This window comes from Dioszegia hungarica (assembly GCF_025882075.1).
Source record: "Dioszegia hungarica strain PDD-24b-2 chromosome Unknown MKK02contig_8, whole genome shotgun sequence".
Classification (NCBI taxonomy): domain Eukaryota; kingdom Fungi; phylum Basidiomycota; class Tremellomycetes; order Tremellales; family Bulleribasidiaceae; genus Dioszegia; species Dioszegia hungarica.
In genome coordinates this window covers 956,878-970,785 of record NW_026515770.1, presented here as the reverse complement: position 1 = coordinate 970,785, position 13,908 = coordinate 956,878, and the positions used below count along the sequence as shown (strand labels likewise).

General features: G+C 56.9%; 7 protein-coding genes across 7 annotated transcripts; 2 read left to right on the top strand and 5 right to left on the bottom strand.

Annotated features, from left to right (window-relative positions):
* Nucleotides 1–150: 150 nt before the first annotated feature.
* MKK02DRAFT_27521 (putative low-affinity zinc ion transporter) lies at nt 151–1,571 on the bottom strand (the record flags this gene model as incomplete). Its single annotated transcript, XM_053087362.1, has 6 exons — nt 151–287; nt 334–558; nt 602–672; nt 716–1,252; nt 1,297–1,370; nt 1,413–1,571. The coding sequence occupies 6 exons, from the start codon at nt 1,569–1,571 to the stop codon at nt 151–153; spliced, it is 1,203 nt and encodes a 400-aa protein (XP_052945143.1).
* A 476-nt stretch (nt 1,572–2,047) lies between these two features.
* MKK02DRAFT_44052 (uncharacterized protein) lies at nt 2,048–3,034 on the bottom strand (the record flags this gene model as incomplete). The annotated part of the gene is made up of 6 exons (XM_053092745.1): nt 2,048–2,114; nt 2,176–2,372; nt 2,422–2,463; nt 2,511–2,783; nt 2,829–2,935; nt 2,980–3,034. 6 exons carry the CDS (start codon nt 3,032–3,034, stop codon nt 2,048–2,050), a joined length of 741 nt encoding a protein of 246 aa, XP_052945142.1.
* A 224-nt stretch (nt 3,035–3,258) lies between these two features.
* On the bottom strand, nt 3,259–4,890 carry MKK02DRAFT_26190 (putative activating enzyme URM1; the record flags this gene model as incomplete). Its single annotated transcript, XM_053087154.1, has 8 exons — nt 3,259–3,521; nt 3,574–3,670; nt 3,722–3,942; nt 3,987–4,148; nt 4,212–4,417; nt 4,467–4,587; nt 4,636–4,728; nt 4,773–4,890. 8 exons carry the CDS (start codon nt 4,888–4,890, stop codon nt 3,259–3,261), a joined length of 1,281 nt encoding a protein of 426 aa, XP_052945141.1.
* A 148-nt stretch (nt 4,891–5,038) lies between these two features.
* On the top strand, nt 5,039–5,856 carry MKK02DRAFT_44050 (uncharacterized protein; the record flags this gene model as incomplete). Its single annotated transcript, XM_053092744.1, has 2 exons — nt 5,039–5,044; nt 5,146–5,856. The coding sequence occupies 2 exons, from the start codon at nt 5,039–5,041 to the stop codon at nt 5,854–5,856; spliced, it is 717 nt and encodes a 238-aa protein (XP_052945140.1).
* A 99-nt stretch (nt 5,857–5,955) lies between these two features.
* On the bottom strand, nt 5,956–8,701 carry MKK02DRAFT_44049 (uncharacterized protein; the record flags this gene model as incomplete). The annotated part of the gene is made up of 9 exons (XM_053092743.1): nt 5,956–6,594; nt 6,649–6,884; nt 6,931–7,310; nt 7,362–7,462; nt 7,511–7,613; nt 7,699–7,780; nt 7,825–8,104; nt 8,150–8,338; nt 8,390–8,701. 9 exons carry the CDS (start codon nt 8,699–8,701, stop codon nt 5,956–5,958), a joined length of 2,322 nt encoding a protein of 773 aa, XP_052945139.1.
* Nucleotides 8,702–8,964: 263 nt separating this feature from the next.
* Nucleotides 8,965–9,462, top strand: MKK02DRAFT_44048 (uncharacterized protein; the record flags this gene model as incomplete). The annotated part of the gene is made up of 3 exons (XM_053092742.1): nt 8,965–9,157; nt 9,204–9,282; nt 9,339–9,462. The coding sequence occupies 3 exons, from the start codon at nt 8,965–8,967 to the stop codon at nt 9,460–9,462; spliced, it is 396 nt and encodes a 131-aa protein (XP_052945138.1).
* Nucleotides 9,463–9,546: 84 nt separating this feature from the next.
* On the bottom strand, nt 9,547–13,264 carry MKK02DRAFT_36673 (uncharacterized protein; the record flags this gene model as incomplete). The annotated part of the gene is made up of 15 exons (XM_053089472.1): nt 9,547–9,763; nt 9,814–10,112; nt 10,173–10,443; nt 10,492–10,761; nt 10,806–10,912; nt 10,963–11,141; nt 11,188–11,256; nt 11,303–11,724; nt 11,771–11,942; nt 11,989–12,139; nt 12,184–12,273; nt 12,324–12,577; nt 12,623–12,839; nt 12,887–13,065; nt 13,126–13,264. The coding sequence occupies 15 exons, from the start codon at nt 13,262–13,264 to the stop codon at nt 9,547–9,549; spliced, it is 3,036 nt and encodes a 1,011-aa protein (XP_052945137.1).
* Nucleotides 13,265–13,908: the final 644 nt, after the last annotated feature.

Here is a 13,908-nt window from a genome sequence, read left to right as displayed (position 1 = left end):
CACCCCCTTTGGTGGGGAGGAACCAGGACGAAACGACCTCACCGTGCCTAGCTTGCACAACCTCAATACAGCTTAAGCTTGCGGAAACCAACGCAATGCCATGTACCCATGTATCGCCTATGAGAATCTATCTGATCTATGTACGTCCTCCTATGCCCACTTGCCCAGAAGCGCCATCAACCCCGACCCAAGCATCATACAGATGAAGATGTACGCCAACTTGCCCACGCCAGCATTCATCAGACGTGGGTTGAAGAGGATCTCATGTGCGATGAGCTCGACCAGACCTGTGGCGTCAGCACTGACCACACTTCTTGTATCCAAGAGACTCACCAGTGTAGAGCAATATACCGGCCGAGAAGGCATCGAGGACACCGGTGGTGAGGTTGCTCCGGGCGGCGTTCCCGTTAAAGGTGGTGATCGCGCCGAGACCGGCGGCCATACCGATGGGCGTGCAGATGCAGTAGGCGATAGCGGCGGCGTAGCGGACCCATGCGTACCCCTTGGGCAAGCGCATGATGGCGAGACGCGATCCGAGACCGAGACCTTCAAACATTTCTGAGAGTCAGCGTGTGCCTATCGATGGTAGGTGCGAACTTACGGTGGAAGATGATGACGATGAATAGAATGACAAAGTTCTCGTCAACGGCAAGGGTGAGACCGATGATTACGCTGTGGTATTAGCTCGTCCTGCGACTCAGTACAAGCGACTTACGAGTGGAGGATCACACCAAACTCGAGCACGGCAACACCGACAATCTGCTTGGCGACGTCCGACTCGCTGACTACGTGAACATCCGTAGCCGACTTGTCGTCCAGCTGCAGTGCCTTCTCATCGCCAAAGCTACCCGAGCCGGAAGCCGAGTTGGGGCTGTGTGCGTGGTCATGGTCGTGGTGATGCTCGACTGCTGCTTCTGCGTCCGCGTGGGTGTGGGTGTGAGTAGGGTGGTCGTTGTTGTCGCCGTGGTGAGCTGTCTTATCAGCTCTGCGGTCAAGCTTCTTGTGGGGGCGGAACTGACCGGTACTGATACCCAGCTTGGCCAGACGAGCCGTGCCTGCGCGATACGCGGCAGTCTCGGCAAAGAAGATAAAGTACACTGCCATGAGGGCAATAGCAGCCGCCCATGGGTACTCGCCGAATGTGGGGTAGGTCTGCACGAGGCAGGCTGAGGTGAGCGAGTCCCAGGCGGGAGCGAGGAGGTGGATGAAGGCGGTCGCGATGATGACGCCTGATCCGAAGAATTTTGTGAATCTGACCGTCAGCCATGCAACAGTATCAACAATCGAGATACTCACTCCCAGACGCCTCGTGGAATGACCTTGACTGAGCGCAACACGATAGGTGTAAGAGTTCCGATCAGCGAAGTCACCTAATCATCAGCGCCGCTTCTCTGTCTGGCACATCAACTCACCAGGATCACAAAGATAGCCCCGATCCTGAGTCCCCACTTGTCTGAAAAGTTGCTGGCCGCGCAGACGTCCTCAGCAGCCGCTTCTGCGCCTGCTGCGTCCGCCCCACCAGCGACCTCTCCTGGATCCCCAGCGCCGCCAGCATCCTGTCGGGCAATCATGTGCACGAGGTGTAAGAGTTGCGCAGACATGTTGGCTGAAATGTTCGAGCAAGAGTGAGCAAAGGTGGGGGAGTCGAGGAGAATTTCTCTTCTTTATGGGTGTTGCGTGAGGTGGACCTGGGCGGTACTAGCAGCAGGTGCGATAAATAGTTGAGAGGTGATGAAGAGGTGTAGATAGTTGAAGTGTTCTCAGAATAGATGTATGGTCGATGGACACGCACTGTTGTGGAGAAGGACCACTGCGGTGACCTCGCAATCTCTCGAAAAAGAGAGGACCCGAGAGGTCGCCGATTTCCACCAATCAAAGGAGCCACGTGGTCACTGATCTAATCATCGAGCCCGCTGAAACGCTTGAAACACGCATATAGAAGGGATGGTCTGGTATGACGGTGCCGCACGCCACTCATGAGCTCCGATAAGGGGTGGCAGCTCGCGTATATCCCGATGTCGAATAACACTTCACACCTAGAGCTGATCTACAGCCTAGATTTGCCCGACTCCTCCTCGTCCTGTTGTCGTTTCAAAGCTTTCTGCAGCGCCGGCCTGGACAGTCAGCCCGATGTTACGTTCCCTCCAGTTGGACATTAGGACAGAGACGACGTACCTAGCCTCAACACGCTTCCACCAGTTCCGCAGGTTATCACCGATCCTCAGCTTGCCCCTCGCTGTCTCGGTCACCGCATCGCCCTGCTCGATAGCTTGAGGAATGATGGTGAAGAGCGGGAAGAGGAACATGAAGTCACCGAGACCTGGCTGGTCGGTGCCGGAGAAGTAGCTGTGTTTCGCGAGGTACCCGTCCATCTGCCTCATCAGCGATAGAGACCAAGGTCGTCGAGCGGAGGACACTCACGTAGTCCAGGTGTGTTTGAGATGCGGGGCTGATCATGGCGCTCTGATCCTGTCAGCATGATGCAGTCTCCTCAAATAATGTGGACTCACCTGCACCCATCCAGCGTACGTCGCCAGCGCTTCCCGACTCTTCGCATCTTCCTCTCCCGCCAACGCGGCGCCCGAGAAGCCCCTCGTAGACCCCCGAATGATCGTCCCAGCCTGCATCCACACCATCAACGTGCCCTCGGCGAACTCGGCCCAGTATCGCGAGTCATTGCTCGGCTTGGTCTCAACCTCTGAGGAGCTCTGGAGCTCAAGGAGCCGGCTGATAATGTAGGCGGACTCGTGCAGTACTTCTCCGTCCAGCTCGACCACTGGAGCCTGTGACATCAGCCCAGATCCGCGAGCTTTATGGATAGGGCATACGCTGCCCAGCGAGATGATCTTCTTTAGAGCATCTGGAGCGCGACCAGCAGCGGTCCGGTAGTGGACCTTGACCGTGTAATCGAGGCCGAGTTCCTCCAAGACCCAGACTACCGGATGAGCTTCGCCGAAGTCATCCGAATTGAGAGCTTACATATCCGCGTCGAGCGCGAGAGGTTTAAGTGGTGGAAGATGATCTCAGGTGCCATTGTGGGATGCAAGTGTCCAGGACAAAGAGTAAAGTCAGAAGGAGTTGCTCGGCAAGAATGACCGCATAGCCGGACCATTACGGCATGCATCTTTGGGCTCTGCGTACAGCGACCGGTAGTAGCTCCGGTACTATCTGCAGAAGTACTGCTGGGCAGCGACACCGGGACATGGCGATGTATACCATCCGACCCGTCACGTCATGGCTACTGATACATCGGCTCTATCAGTACAGAGGGAATGTCGGGTCGATATGCTTGCTCCAGGCTCTCAGTCCCCCTCGGACATCTCGGACGCTCGTCAAATCCTGGTGTGCCTGTGTATGCCCTGTCCCCATCTCGTGCACGCCCTCCCCTTGTAACGCTTTCCGTAAAGCCGCAGCCGCCACTCGTGAGTCATTGCCTTGCTTGCAAATAAAGACAATCCGAGAGGAACTGCTTGCTGAGAGGTGCTCGAGAGGTCTAGCGAGGAGGTGCGCGAGAGGGATATCTGAATATCAGCTCAATCGTGCTTCGAGCAGCGCCCACTCCTTGACACTCACTTTGAGTCGAAGGGATGGAGCAGATTTCATACTCGATCTCTGGCCGGGTGTCCACTACCAAGACTCCTTGGTCAGACCTCATCAGGTCCCGTAACTCCTGCAGGAGTCAGCTCGGCCAGGATGCACAAGATCAGGCATGACAGCTCACCTGCACACTGATCCTGCCCTCGCCATCTCCTACCTCCATCCCTGTCTCCTCATCCACCTCTACACCGCCACAGAACGCCTCATAACCAACAGCATCGAGGTCGTCCGTGATCGTTGCGTTCGGTCCGCAGGCGATGCACTTCGGACTAGGCGGTTTGAGCCGGATCGTCCGTATCAGGGGGTTCTGACCCAGGTGCAGAAGATGCAGGAGTGGCTGTTGGTCTGTACTGTCAGCTAGTGCTTTCGCTATGTGGGTGGAGACACACCTTCGTTCCCCAGTATGAGCTTGATGACCTCCCCGGCCATCCCCGTTCCGGCCATCCCAGTTACTACTCCCCAAACCCCCACGTCCTCGCATCGCCCACTCGATCCCGGTATGATCTGCGGCCAGATACACCTGTAGCATGCCCTCCGTTTGCCCTTATCGTCTGTCGGAGGTGAGGCATCTTCCGTAATTGTGCGCTCAGACGAGCTTGGAACCCCGGCGCCACCGTAGACTGCCCATTGTCCGGCGCTGGAGATCGCCGCACCGGAGACTAGCGGAACGCCTAAGCGTACAGAAGCGTCTGAGAGCAGGTATCGGGTAAGAGGCCGATCGGTGCAGTCGACGATAATCTCGGCAGCCCGGAGAAGAGCGAGAGCATTGTTCGGTGTGATTGGCTCAGAATGGGGATGAGGGGTGATAAAGGGGTTCAGCCTGTCTTGTCAGCTTGAGCCGGATTTGATACCGATCACGGGAGACCGACGCAGTCATAGCAGCCGCTGCTGATTCTGCCTTGTTCATCCCGACTCTCTCGGTAGTATGCAGTACCTGCCGATGCAGGTTTGAGGCCGAGACGGTATCATGATCGAAGATATCGATAGTCCCTAGGCCAGTCAGTGTGATTCTCCCTTTTGAAAAATCTGCAGGATTACCGACACCCGCCCCTGCAAGATACTGTAGCACAGGGCACCCTAGTCCCCCCGCGCCGACCACGGCGATTCTCGCAGCTTTCAGCTTGAGTTGACCTGGGAATCAGTGACCGGCCCGCAAATGCGAGAGGGGAACGGACCTGGAAGACCCCATCCGGGTAGGATCATCTGGCGGCCATATCGCTCATACTCCTCCAGCTTGAGAGGTCTGTGAGGGGAAGAAGGTCCCGCTTCGGCGTTATCGTTTTGGGCAGACATGATGTGAACGACAGAAGTCGGTAGGCCGAAATATTTTAGCTCCTCATTCCTCGTTTTGCATCTCTAGGTGGTGTGATGGTAGTCCCTCTACCGCTCCCCGCCAACTCGACAAAGCACCTCCCACTCCTCCATCATCCTCTGCCTCGAGATGAAAGTATAGTGCTGCCACTGCGTCAGGTCTCGTCAGAGGGAGGTTCTAGCGTGAGGCATCTCGCCCGTCCGTCATTTCGCTCGGGCGGGAGCTGACGCTTTCAGACCGGGACTACAGGGACGACACTCTGGCTAGGCGCCCAAATCCTCGCTACCTATCTCTCGGACACGCTCCCTCCTTCTTCCTCGGTCGAGCGCAAGCGGAGATGCCTAGACCTAGGTTCAGGGGTGGGATACCTCCCGCTCTGTCTCGCCGCGTGGGGATGGGACGTGATAGCGACCGATATTGAGCCAGTGGTATCCACCGTGCTTACGCCCAACGCGGCAGAAGGGCTCGATGTTATCAGGCGGGAGATGGCACGTCGAGGCGTCCTCGCAAGCGTCGGAACTATCACACCGCTCGAGCTCGACTGGATCAACTACGTCGCGGCAGACACGACTCCACCTTCAGACCTCCCGGACCCCCTGCGCGGAGACTATCTCGACCTCATCATCACCACCGATACCCTTTACGCCCCCTCCCTCACCCAACCCCTCTGGTCGACCCTCACCCACTTCTCCAACCTATCCCGCTCCCGCCATCCTAAGGGCAAGGCCCCAGAACTGCTTCTCGCGCTGGAGAACAGGGATCCGGGCATGATTGCTCAGGCGCTGGATGTGGGGAGAGCCATGGGTTGGATATTGAAGCGCGTGCCGGATACTAGGGTGCAGAAAGGGGTGGAGAAGGCTGGGTGGGGATGGGGTAGAGCAGAGTGGGAGGGCGTCGAGGTGTGGAAGGGACGACTTGAGAAGCTGGATGTAAAGGCGAGAGCGTGAGGCAGAGTAGCAAAGGGTTTCAGACACTCAGTATAGATGTTAAGATGATGTAGGTCCTAGCACCAGGAAGGTCGACAGCAAGGTGTAACATCAAGGTATTTACTCCTCCTCCTCGTCATCATCGTCGTCATCCTCAAATCCACTCAGCTCGCTATCCAGATCTGGGATCTCATGATCGCTCCCATCATCATCGACGTCCATCTTGTTGTCGATTTTGATGACCCGACTGGGCCCCGCCTCGACGGGGATGGTATCAAACGAGATGAATTCCTCACTCCCCATTCCTGTCTCCTCGACCTTCGCAGGGATCGCTTCCTGAACCTGAGCAGCTGGCACAGCCTGTGGAGTCAAGACCGGTGCGGGCGCGGATGTGGGGGCGGGCGCCGGGGCCGGAGGGTAGTGACCTGGCTGAGGCGCTGATGGTGTCTGAAGGACCGTATGTCCAGGATTGAGCGATGGGAGGTTGACGTCCGCCACGTCCTTCTTGCCCGCCCGGACATCGTTTGGCGCAACAGGCACAACGACGGTATCCACCGCGCCTTCCGCCTCCATCCCTTCATCCTCGTCTGCAGCTTCACAAATAGAAGCTGCGGTACCCAGACCGAGCTCTTCCCGGATGATGGCTTCTTCTTCCGACTCGACGGTGAAAAAGTGGAGAGAGCTGAGAGGAGGCGCGGGGCGGGAGATGGCGGGAAGTTGGGGGTGAAGGAGGGGAGCTAGCCGGCCCTGATTTGGTTCCTGCCAGATCAGCTTCCCTGTCCTTGTTCAGACGTGGCAGACGCGGCAGCTCACCAAGACGCTCAGCACTACACTCTTCCATCCTTGACTGTGCCCGCTTTCCTCCACCATAAGACACGCCTCCTGCAGGACCATCCGGACCGATCTGATCAATCGGACCTGGATTGCAGGGTCTGCAAATCGTCGAGCGCCGAAAGTCGGGAGGGACAGGTAAAGTGCAAGATGAAGGCGGATCGACAACATGAGCAGTGATGGTGGCAACAGCGGTGTTGGGTGTACTTTGGAGATCACTGTCTCGTCAGCTACTGCACACAAAGGGCAAGTAGACGCTCTCACGCTGCAACGCCTCCAAAGCGACCGCTCCCTCCACACCTATCCGCCGTCCCTCACGTCCTTCCAGTGAAGCTAGTAGCCCGTCCTCCTCTCCCCTTGCTCGCTTCTTTCCCTTCTTTCCACCCGCACCATTAGCCGTAGCCAGCGAGGTGTTGACAGGAGCAGTCGAATCAAGAAGAGGCGATAGCTTGGAGATACATAGCTTCAGTAGCCGAGCCGGATGCTCGGGATACCAAGTCGCCGAGGGGAAGATGTCCAGGAAGATGTTATGCAGGCGAAGAAGCTGGGTGTGGCTTTGAGTAGATGTGTCGGGGGTGATTTCAGCGAGATGCAGAGTGGTGTCGAGGATGTCGGTAAGGTGGGGCAGGAGATGATCACCGCAGCTGTAGAGTCAGCTATGTCCCGCTCAAATGGGCAAGCCAGCTACCACTCACGCTGTGGCCACATTCCCCAGGAGCATCATTCCACTCGTCCAGATCCTGGGCAGACAAGCAACGAGGTTGGCGTGATGCTGGGGTGAGATGTACGGGACCGTCTGTACGTGTCAGCCGTAGATCCTGATGGTGTTCATGGGCAGACTTACGGGAGTGTCCAACGTCAAGTCGAGACATCTGATCGCTAGGCGAACGATGTGAGCAATAGGCACCGGGACTGGTCGCGATGTAGTTTGACTAGGAGGTTTAATACTGTACGGTGTCTTCGCAGCTTGGAGGGATGAGGACATACCCAAGTAGCGTCAATATTATCTCTGTATACCCTTCCAGAGCGTACAGGGCGACAGGCAACCGAGAAGGGGTATCCGCCGGGAATGGAGCAAGACCAGGGGGTAAAGCGGTCTGCGCAGCTCGAGCATCTATCGATGAGCTCTGTACAAGCGTTGTCCTTATGGAGACTCACCACCCTGCCAGCCATCCGCTACAATGGCGTCCAGACACGCTCCGACTCCCAGCAGCCCATCGCCCATCTCAGCTCGCCAGCCCTGCGCAACCTGGGCTTTCCCCTGGGTATGGTATAGGATCGTCAAGAGGCTGATGGCGCTGTCTCTGATGTCGCTGTGGACCGACGACGATTGATAGACGATAAGAGGAAGGAGGAGGGCGCGAAGGGTGTTGACGGCGGGTCGGAAAGCGGCTGGTGCGTGCACCAGGATCAGCCGGGTGGTCTGAAGCAGATCATGCTGCCCCTTCAGCTCTTGGTCACCCCAGTTGAGGGCTACACTCACGAGAACATCCTGGTTGCCTTCCGCCTGACTTGCTGCCCTGTCGAGCAGCTTGAGCAGAGTAGTCGATAGCTTGCCCATGATAGGGTGAATGGACTCCCGTTCGAATGACGGGGATTGTGGTGAAGCCAAGACGAGCGTTTGGAGCAGGCTCAAGTACGCTGAGACAGAACTGAGAGTCATTGATGCTGACTGGCATGATCAGCTATCTGCGTATATTCTTATGGATTCAGTCTGACGTACGCTCAACGCCCCGAGCGTGCTCCCGACCCATTCCTTGCCCCAGCCTGCCAGCACCCAACCTTCCGTGTCCTGGAGCACGAGCTCCTTGGCGATATGCAGCGCCGCGTGCTTCTCTTCCGCTAGCGTATCTCTCGCCAGGATGGATGAGGTGATCCGAGCGAGGAATCTGGTAGCTGACGAGGGCAACAGTGAGGGCCGAGAGAAGGGCCGGTGCCGGGAGAGAAGGGCGAGAAGCGAGGGGGAGGTGAGCGGGAGTGAGGTGATCAAGGGGAAGATGCTGGACGCCGAAGCGTTCCCAGATGAGCCCTCCATCACTTGGGACGGCAGTAGCTGGCTATGGGCAGGCAGATTGAGTGTCAATAGTCTAGATAATATACGAAGTAATAGATGTCAACAAGTCATAGCCATGCGAGCTCTTCTGCTTTGAACTTTTCGGAGGTGGACCTCTCTTTACGTAACGAGTATGACGTTTGCGAATTCGAACGAAGGCGCGCGCGCGCGCCGCGAGAGCAGCTAAGAGCAAGCTAAGCGGTCGTGTATCCATGCATTCATGCTTCATCCCTTGTCATCTACAAATGCCGGCTACCGCACCTTCCACAAGACTGGCGACGCTACTCGTCCTGATGTGCCTACTGCCCTTCACCTTGGCGCAATTCGGCAACTTCTTCCAGGGCGGATTTCCTTTCGGAGGTGGAGGCGGAGGGGAGCAGCAGCCGCAACAGCAGAGACCCAGACGAGAGCACAAGGGATGGAGCGAGATGGAGAGTGGTGAGCCGGCTCTGGAAGTCTATGCCGAGCCTCAGCTGATGGTCAGTCCACTGTCGAGCAGGATACGTTTGCCCCGGCTCGATGACCTGCGTGCCTACCCCGGCTGATTGCCCTTGCCCATACCCGTCAGTGCTTACAGATACTTGCTCTTGAGCTTCGGGATCCATGCTGACATTATCAGGGAAGATATCAAATGCGTGCTGCCCGACGATAGGGCGAGGGATGAGGGCGAAGGACCGCCATTCGTTTGCGTAAGGGGGAGACAGGCTTGCGAAGCTGCTATAGCGTTCTCCGCTCCAATATAGCATGAATCGCTCTGGTACGACATATGATCAGATGGCCTTCATGTGAGACATCACAGGTACAGCTTCCAATTGTTGTCCATTTCGCTACAGATCGTCCGAATCTACAGGTCCCACAAGACGCATGACCACCTTCCCCCGTTGCGTGTTCTTGTCCTTCTCAATCGTCACCCCAACCATCACCTTGTCGAACACCGACACGTCCACGTTTCCGCCCTCAGGTTTCGGGAGCGAAAGCGAGTAGTTCTCCTCGTCGAACGTATGCGTCGATTTGGTAAAGGTAATCAGACCTTCAAGACCAAGCCTATTGCGTCAGCCCAAGCCAAACACTAATTCCGCTGAAGCATGACGTACTTGGATATGAAGACCGCCATACCGTTCTTGAACACCCTGATGACAAATGCCTCCTCCATGATCCCACGTTTCTTGCCGCTCGCCACGACCTTTGCGCCTCGCGCCTTGAGCGCAAGACCGACATAAAACTCGACACTGGCGCGTCCGGCCATCTGGGCAAGCCTGTGCCGCTTATTGACCACGCTCAGAGTCTTGTCGACGTGCTGCTTGGACTGGAGGGTGGGATGAAGAGGAGAGTAGCCGATCGCCGCGGAGAGTTGCCGGTGAGCGAGAACGTCGGCGTACCGTCTGATTGGCGACTGAAAGGTCAGCCCAGTACCCCATGAAACACCCTCCAGAGCTGATCAAGCTGAACTCACTGTAAAATGGGTATAGATTGGACTAGCCAGACCATAGTGCCCATAACCATCTTTGCTGACACTTCCAGAGCAGAAGTACTCGGCTGAAAGCATGCACCGAGTCGCCATGATCCTGACCAAAGTGTTGAAGTCGGGGTTCGCGGGGTCGACGCATTCATCCAGCGACTTGGCCAGAGCGCCATTGGACGAGACGTCCAGCTGCACGCCCTTGCGCTTCAGGAGCAGGTCGTTCAAGCCGTCAAAATTGGTCTTGGGCGGTGGAGCGTGGCGTCTACACAGTCAGCTTTTGCTCATCAAGTCACGGAATTAGCGAGCTGACCTGAGTACAGCAGTACCAGGGAAGCTGTCCTGGATCTTCCGGGCCACACTAATGTTCGCAAGCAGCATGAACTCCTCAACTAGACTGTTGGTCTCGCGCGGCTGTTTCTGCTCGACGTCGATTGGCTCGGCGGATTCCGAGCTGTCGAGGTGGATCTTTAACTCAGGCGACGAGAGCGAGAGGGCTCCAGCCTTGATCCGGTTCTTCTTGAGCGCGATAGCAAGTGTGTTAAGGAGACGGATACCCATTGTCAGGGGATCGTTGAGGGATCTGCCAAGTCAGCTCGGTCTTCTCTAGGTAGCAAAGTAGCTCACTTGTCATCTTTGCGGACCTGGGCAGCCTCGTACGTGAAGGCCTCCTTTGAAGCGATGACAGACTTAACGAATCGCTCATTGACAATCTCCCCGGTAGGCGTCAATTCCTGAAGGTCAGCTTGGTGGGGCGAGAAGGTCACGGCACGCCTAAGCTCACCCAAATGACGGAGAATGCTAGCCGCTCAACAAAGGGTCGAAGACTGCAGAGGTTGGTGCCCAGCAGAGCGGGCAACATATCGATACGCTTATCCACGAGGTACACAGTGGTACCTCGAGATGCAGCTTCCGAGTCCATCGGGTTCGCAGAGTGGACAAAGTGGGAGACATCGGCGATGTCTACATATCAGTGCGAGCTCTGGAAGCCAGGAAGCGGAACACTCACGGACACCCGCTTCGATATTGCCGTTGGGCAGCGGTCGAGCGTGCAGCGCATCATCGATATCTTGACACCCTGCCCAGTCAGTCGCGTTCCCCAAACAGTATCCGGGCAAACTCACCTGGCGGATCAATACTGCAAATCACCAGATCCCTCAGATCCTCCCGATCTCTCCATACCACATCACCCTCCTTCTTGGGCGGCACGACCCAGCTGTCTCCCTCCTTCGGCAGACAGTCCAGAATAGCCTTCCCAAACGGCCTATATGGCACCTCGTACTCCAACAACAGACTCTCCTGTTCCGCCTCTTTGCTCTCTACCTTGCCAAGCGCGCGGACAAAGTGTCCGTCGGGGTATCGAGATGACGGGAGCCACTGGTCGATAGTAACGAGGATCTTTTGGTCGATGAGTGATGGGGCTTGACGAGTACGAAGCCGGATACGGGGGAGCGAGCGAGAGAGGGGAGTGGCGAAGATGGTTTGCTGGGAAAGGGAGGTGAGGGCCGCAGCGGAGAGGGAAGACCGGTCGACGTGGCAGACATATCTGAGGGGTCAGCTATGCTTCGTCGCTCGGGAGGAGAGCAACGCACGCGCGCCAGTTTCGCTTGATAACGCCGACGACCTTCCCAGTCGGCAAAACATCCCGAGGCTTCCGCTTCGCCGCCTCCTCCGCTTCCACCTTCTCTCTAGCTGCTGCCCGCTTCTCCTCTTCCGTGACCCCTGCATCTTCGTCGTCATCTGCATCGTCGTCCTTGAGCGCGACTGCATAGTTAGCGGTATCCCAGATTTGAACAAGTTCTGGACATACGGTCTTGATCAAGAACTTCCGAGCCTGGGGCTTTCCATTCCGACTTGGGGAAGATCTCCACCACCACGACGTCTCCGTCGACAGATCGGTTCATGGCTTCTCGGCCAACGAGGAGGACGGGCTTGTCCAGTGACATGACACGCACGGTACCCTGCCGAGTCAGTTGGCTTCGACTTGCGTACGGCCGAGACTCACCTCGAGGTAGTTGTACTGGGAGGCGTTGAAGTGGCCTTGGTGGAGACGGCCAGATTTGACACCGGCGTTCAGGTCATCCTGTGAGAGATACTGCCGGTCAGCCAAAAGCGTCAAGCAATACAGCGGGTCAACTAGCTCACCTCGTCGTAGATTCTCCGGCCCCTTCGCTCTCCGTCCCCAAGTGCATCCACACCACCGACGACCAGGTCCACGAGCTTCTCCCTCTCGGTCGGGACCAGACCATCCACATATTCCCTAGCTGACACCGCCAACAAGCCTTCCGCCTCCGCCAGCGCCCTGTTTCCCTTGTCGTCCGAAAGCATGATCAGCTGGGGCGGCTTGCTGGCTGAGATCGTGAGGTGGGCGGCGTAAAAGATGAGGGTGTTTCGGATGGCTATATCGTCAGCTGCAACCACCCGAACAGGGGACTCTGACTGACCTCGATCATTTCTATCGTTGATGCTCTCCCCCTGTTCCTCGACCGTAGCCGTCTCCCTCCGTTCCTCATTCCACCATACCCAGACTATCCGATCTTCATCCTTGACCAGCTCCTGCAGTCTGTTGTAAAGCGGCAGGGACCGATGTCTCGTCTCCCGGATGGTCGTCGAAGGTACGATCAAAGGCAAGGTCTTTGGCAAAGCAGCCAGCAGATCCATCTTCTTTGTCAGCTTCAGTCAAGGCATCTCCAGAACAGCAAACTCGCTTGATGGAGCACGATGTTGGTATCGATCACCAAGTAGTGACCCTCCTTGCCAGTGTATTTCATGTGCGCCCTGTACCCTACATCAGGCAATACAGGCCGATGACCGGGGAAGGCATCGCAGTGGCGACATGACTCGAATCCGCATGGGATGTCGTCTCTGACATATCGCTCTCGAAGGACTATCACATCAGCCAAGATCCTACAACCCGCGCTCACTTCCGCCAGACTGATCAACGTACACGTGAGTACCTTGCCCCTAGCGGTCTTCTTGAGGAATTTGGTCTGCGAAAGCGGTAAATCCTCCCGCGTCCGCTTGAGAATGGTGATTGGCGGATGGGTCCGGGAGGAGCTTGCAGACTGGACTGCTACGGCTGCCATCTTGATGTCTCTGGCTCAGTCAGAAGAACGTAGAAAGGCAAAGAGGTTGTGGAAGATCGGAGGATGGATCAGCAGCGCAGAATTCGCAAGGAATCCGCCGGCACGTGATCAAATCTTTGTGACCTGGTCATCGCAGCATAGACCTTGCCTTGTCTTCGCGATGCATATACAGCGCCTGGTGCGATCTCACTAGCAGGTGAGCTGCCGCGAACGCAATAGATCTTAGAAGCTGGACTTTCGTGAGCCACGCCGATAGGCGGCGGGAGTTAAGTGACCATCAACCTGCCCGGGAGCGTAGTCTTGACCGCCATGGAGCTGATTCATCCATCAGATCACTGCAGACGCTATCTCCAGCTGGATTCATCAAGCCCTCCCTGTGAGTGCTCATCGACAGCCGCTGCTCACATCGCTCACAAGGGCTTGCCGGGACTCGCGGATGATTACGAGACTTGCCGGATGGAACTCTGTCCCGAACCTCGCAGCTGCGAAGAGGGCGCTAACGCTCATTCGCGGCTTCAGTCGATACTGCCTCGTTCCGCAATCTCAGTCATACTCACGGGAATCTCCTACCGATGAGCGTATTGCAGGCAGGCCGACGGCGTTCTCAGGGCTCGGCAGGCTGAGTGTGCCACGACTGAGTTCTG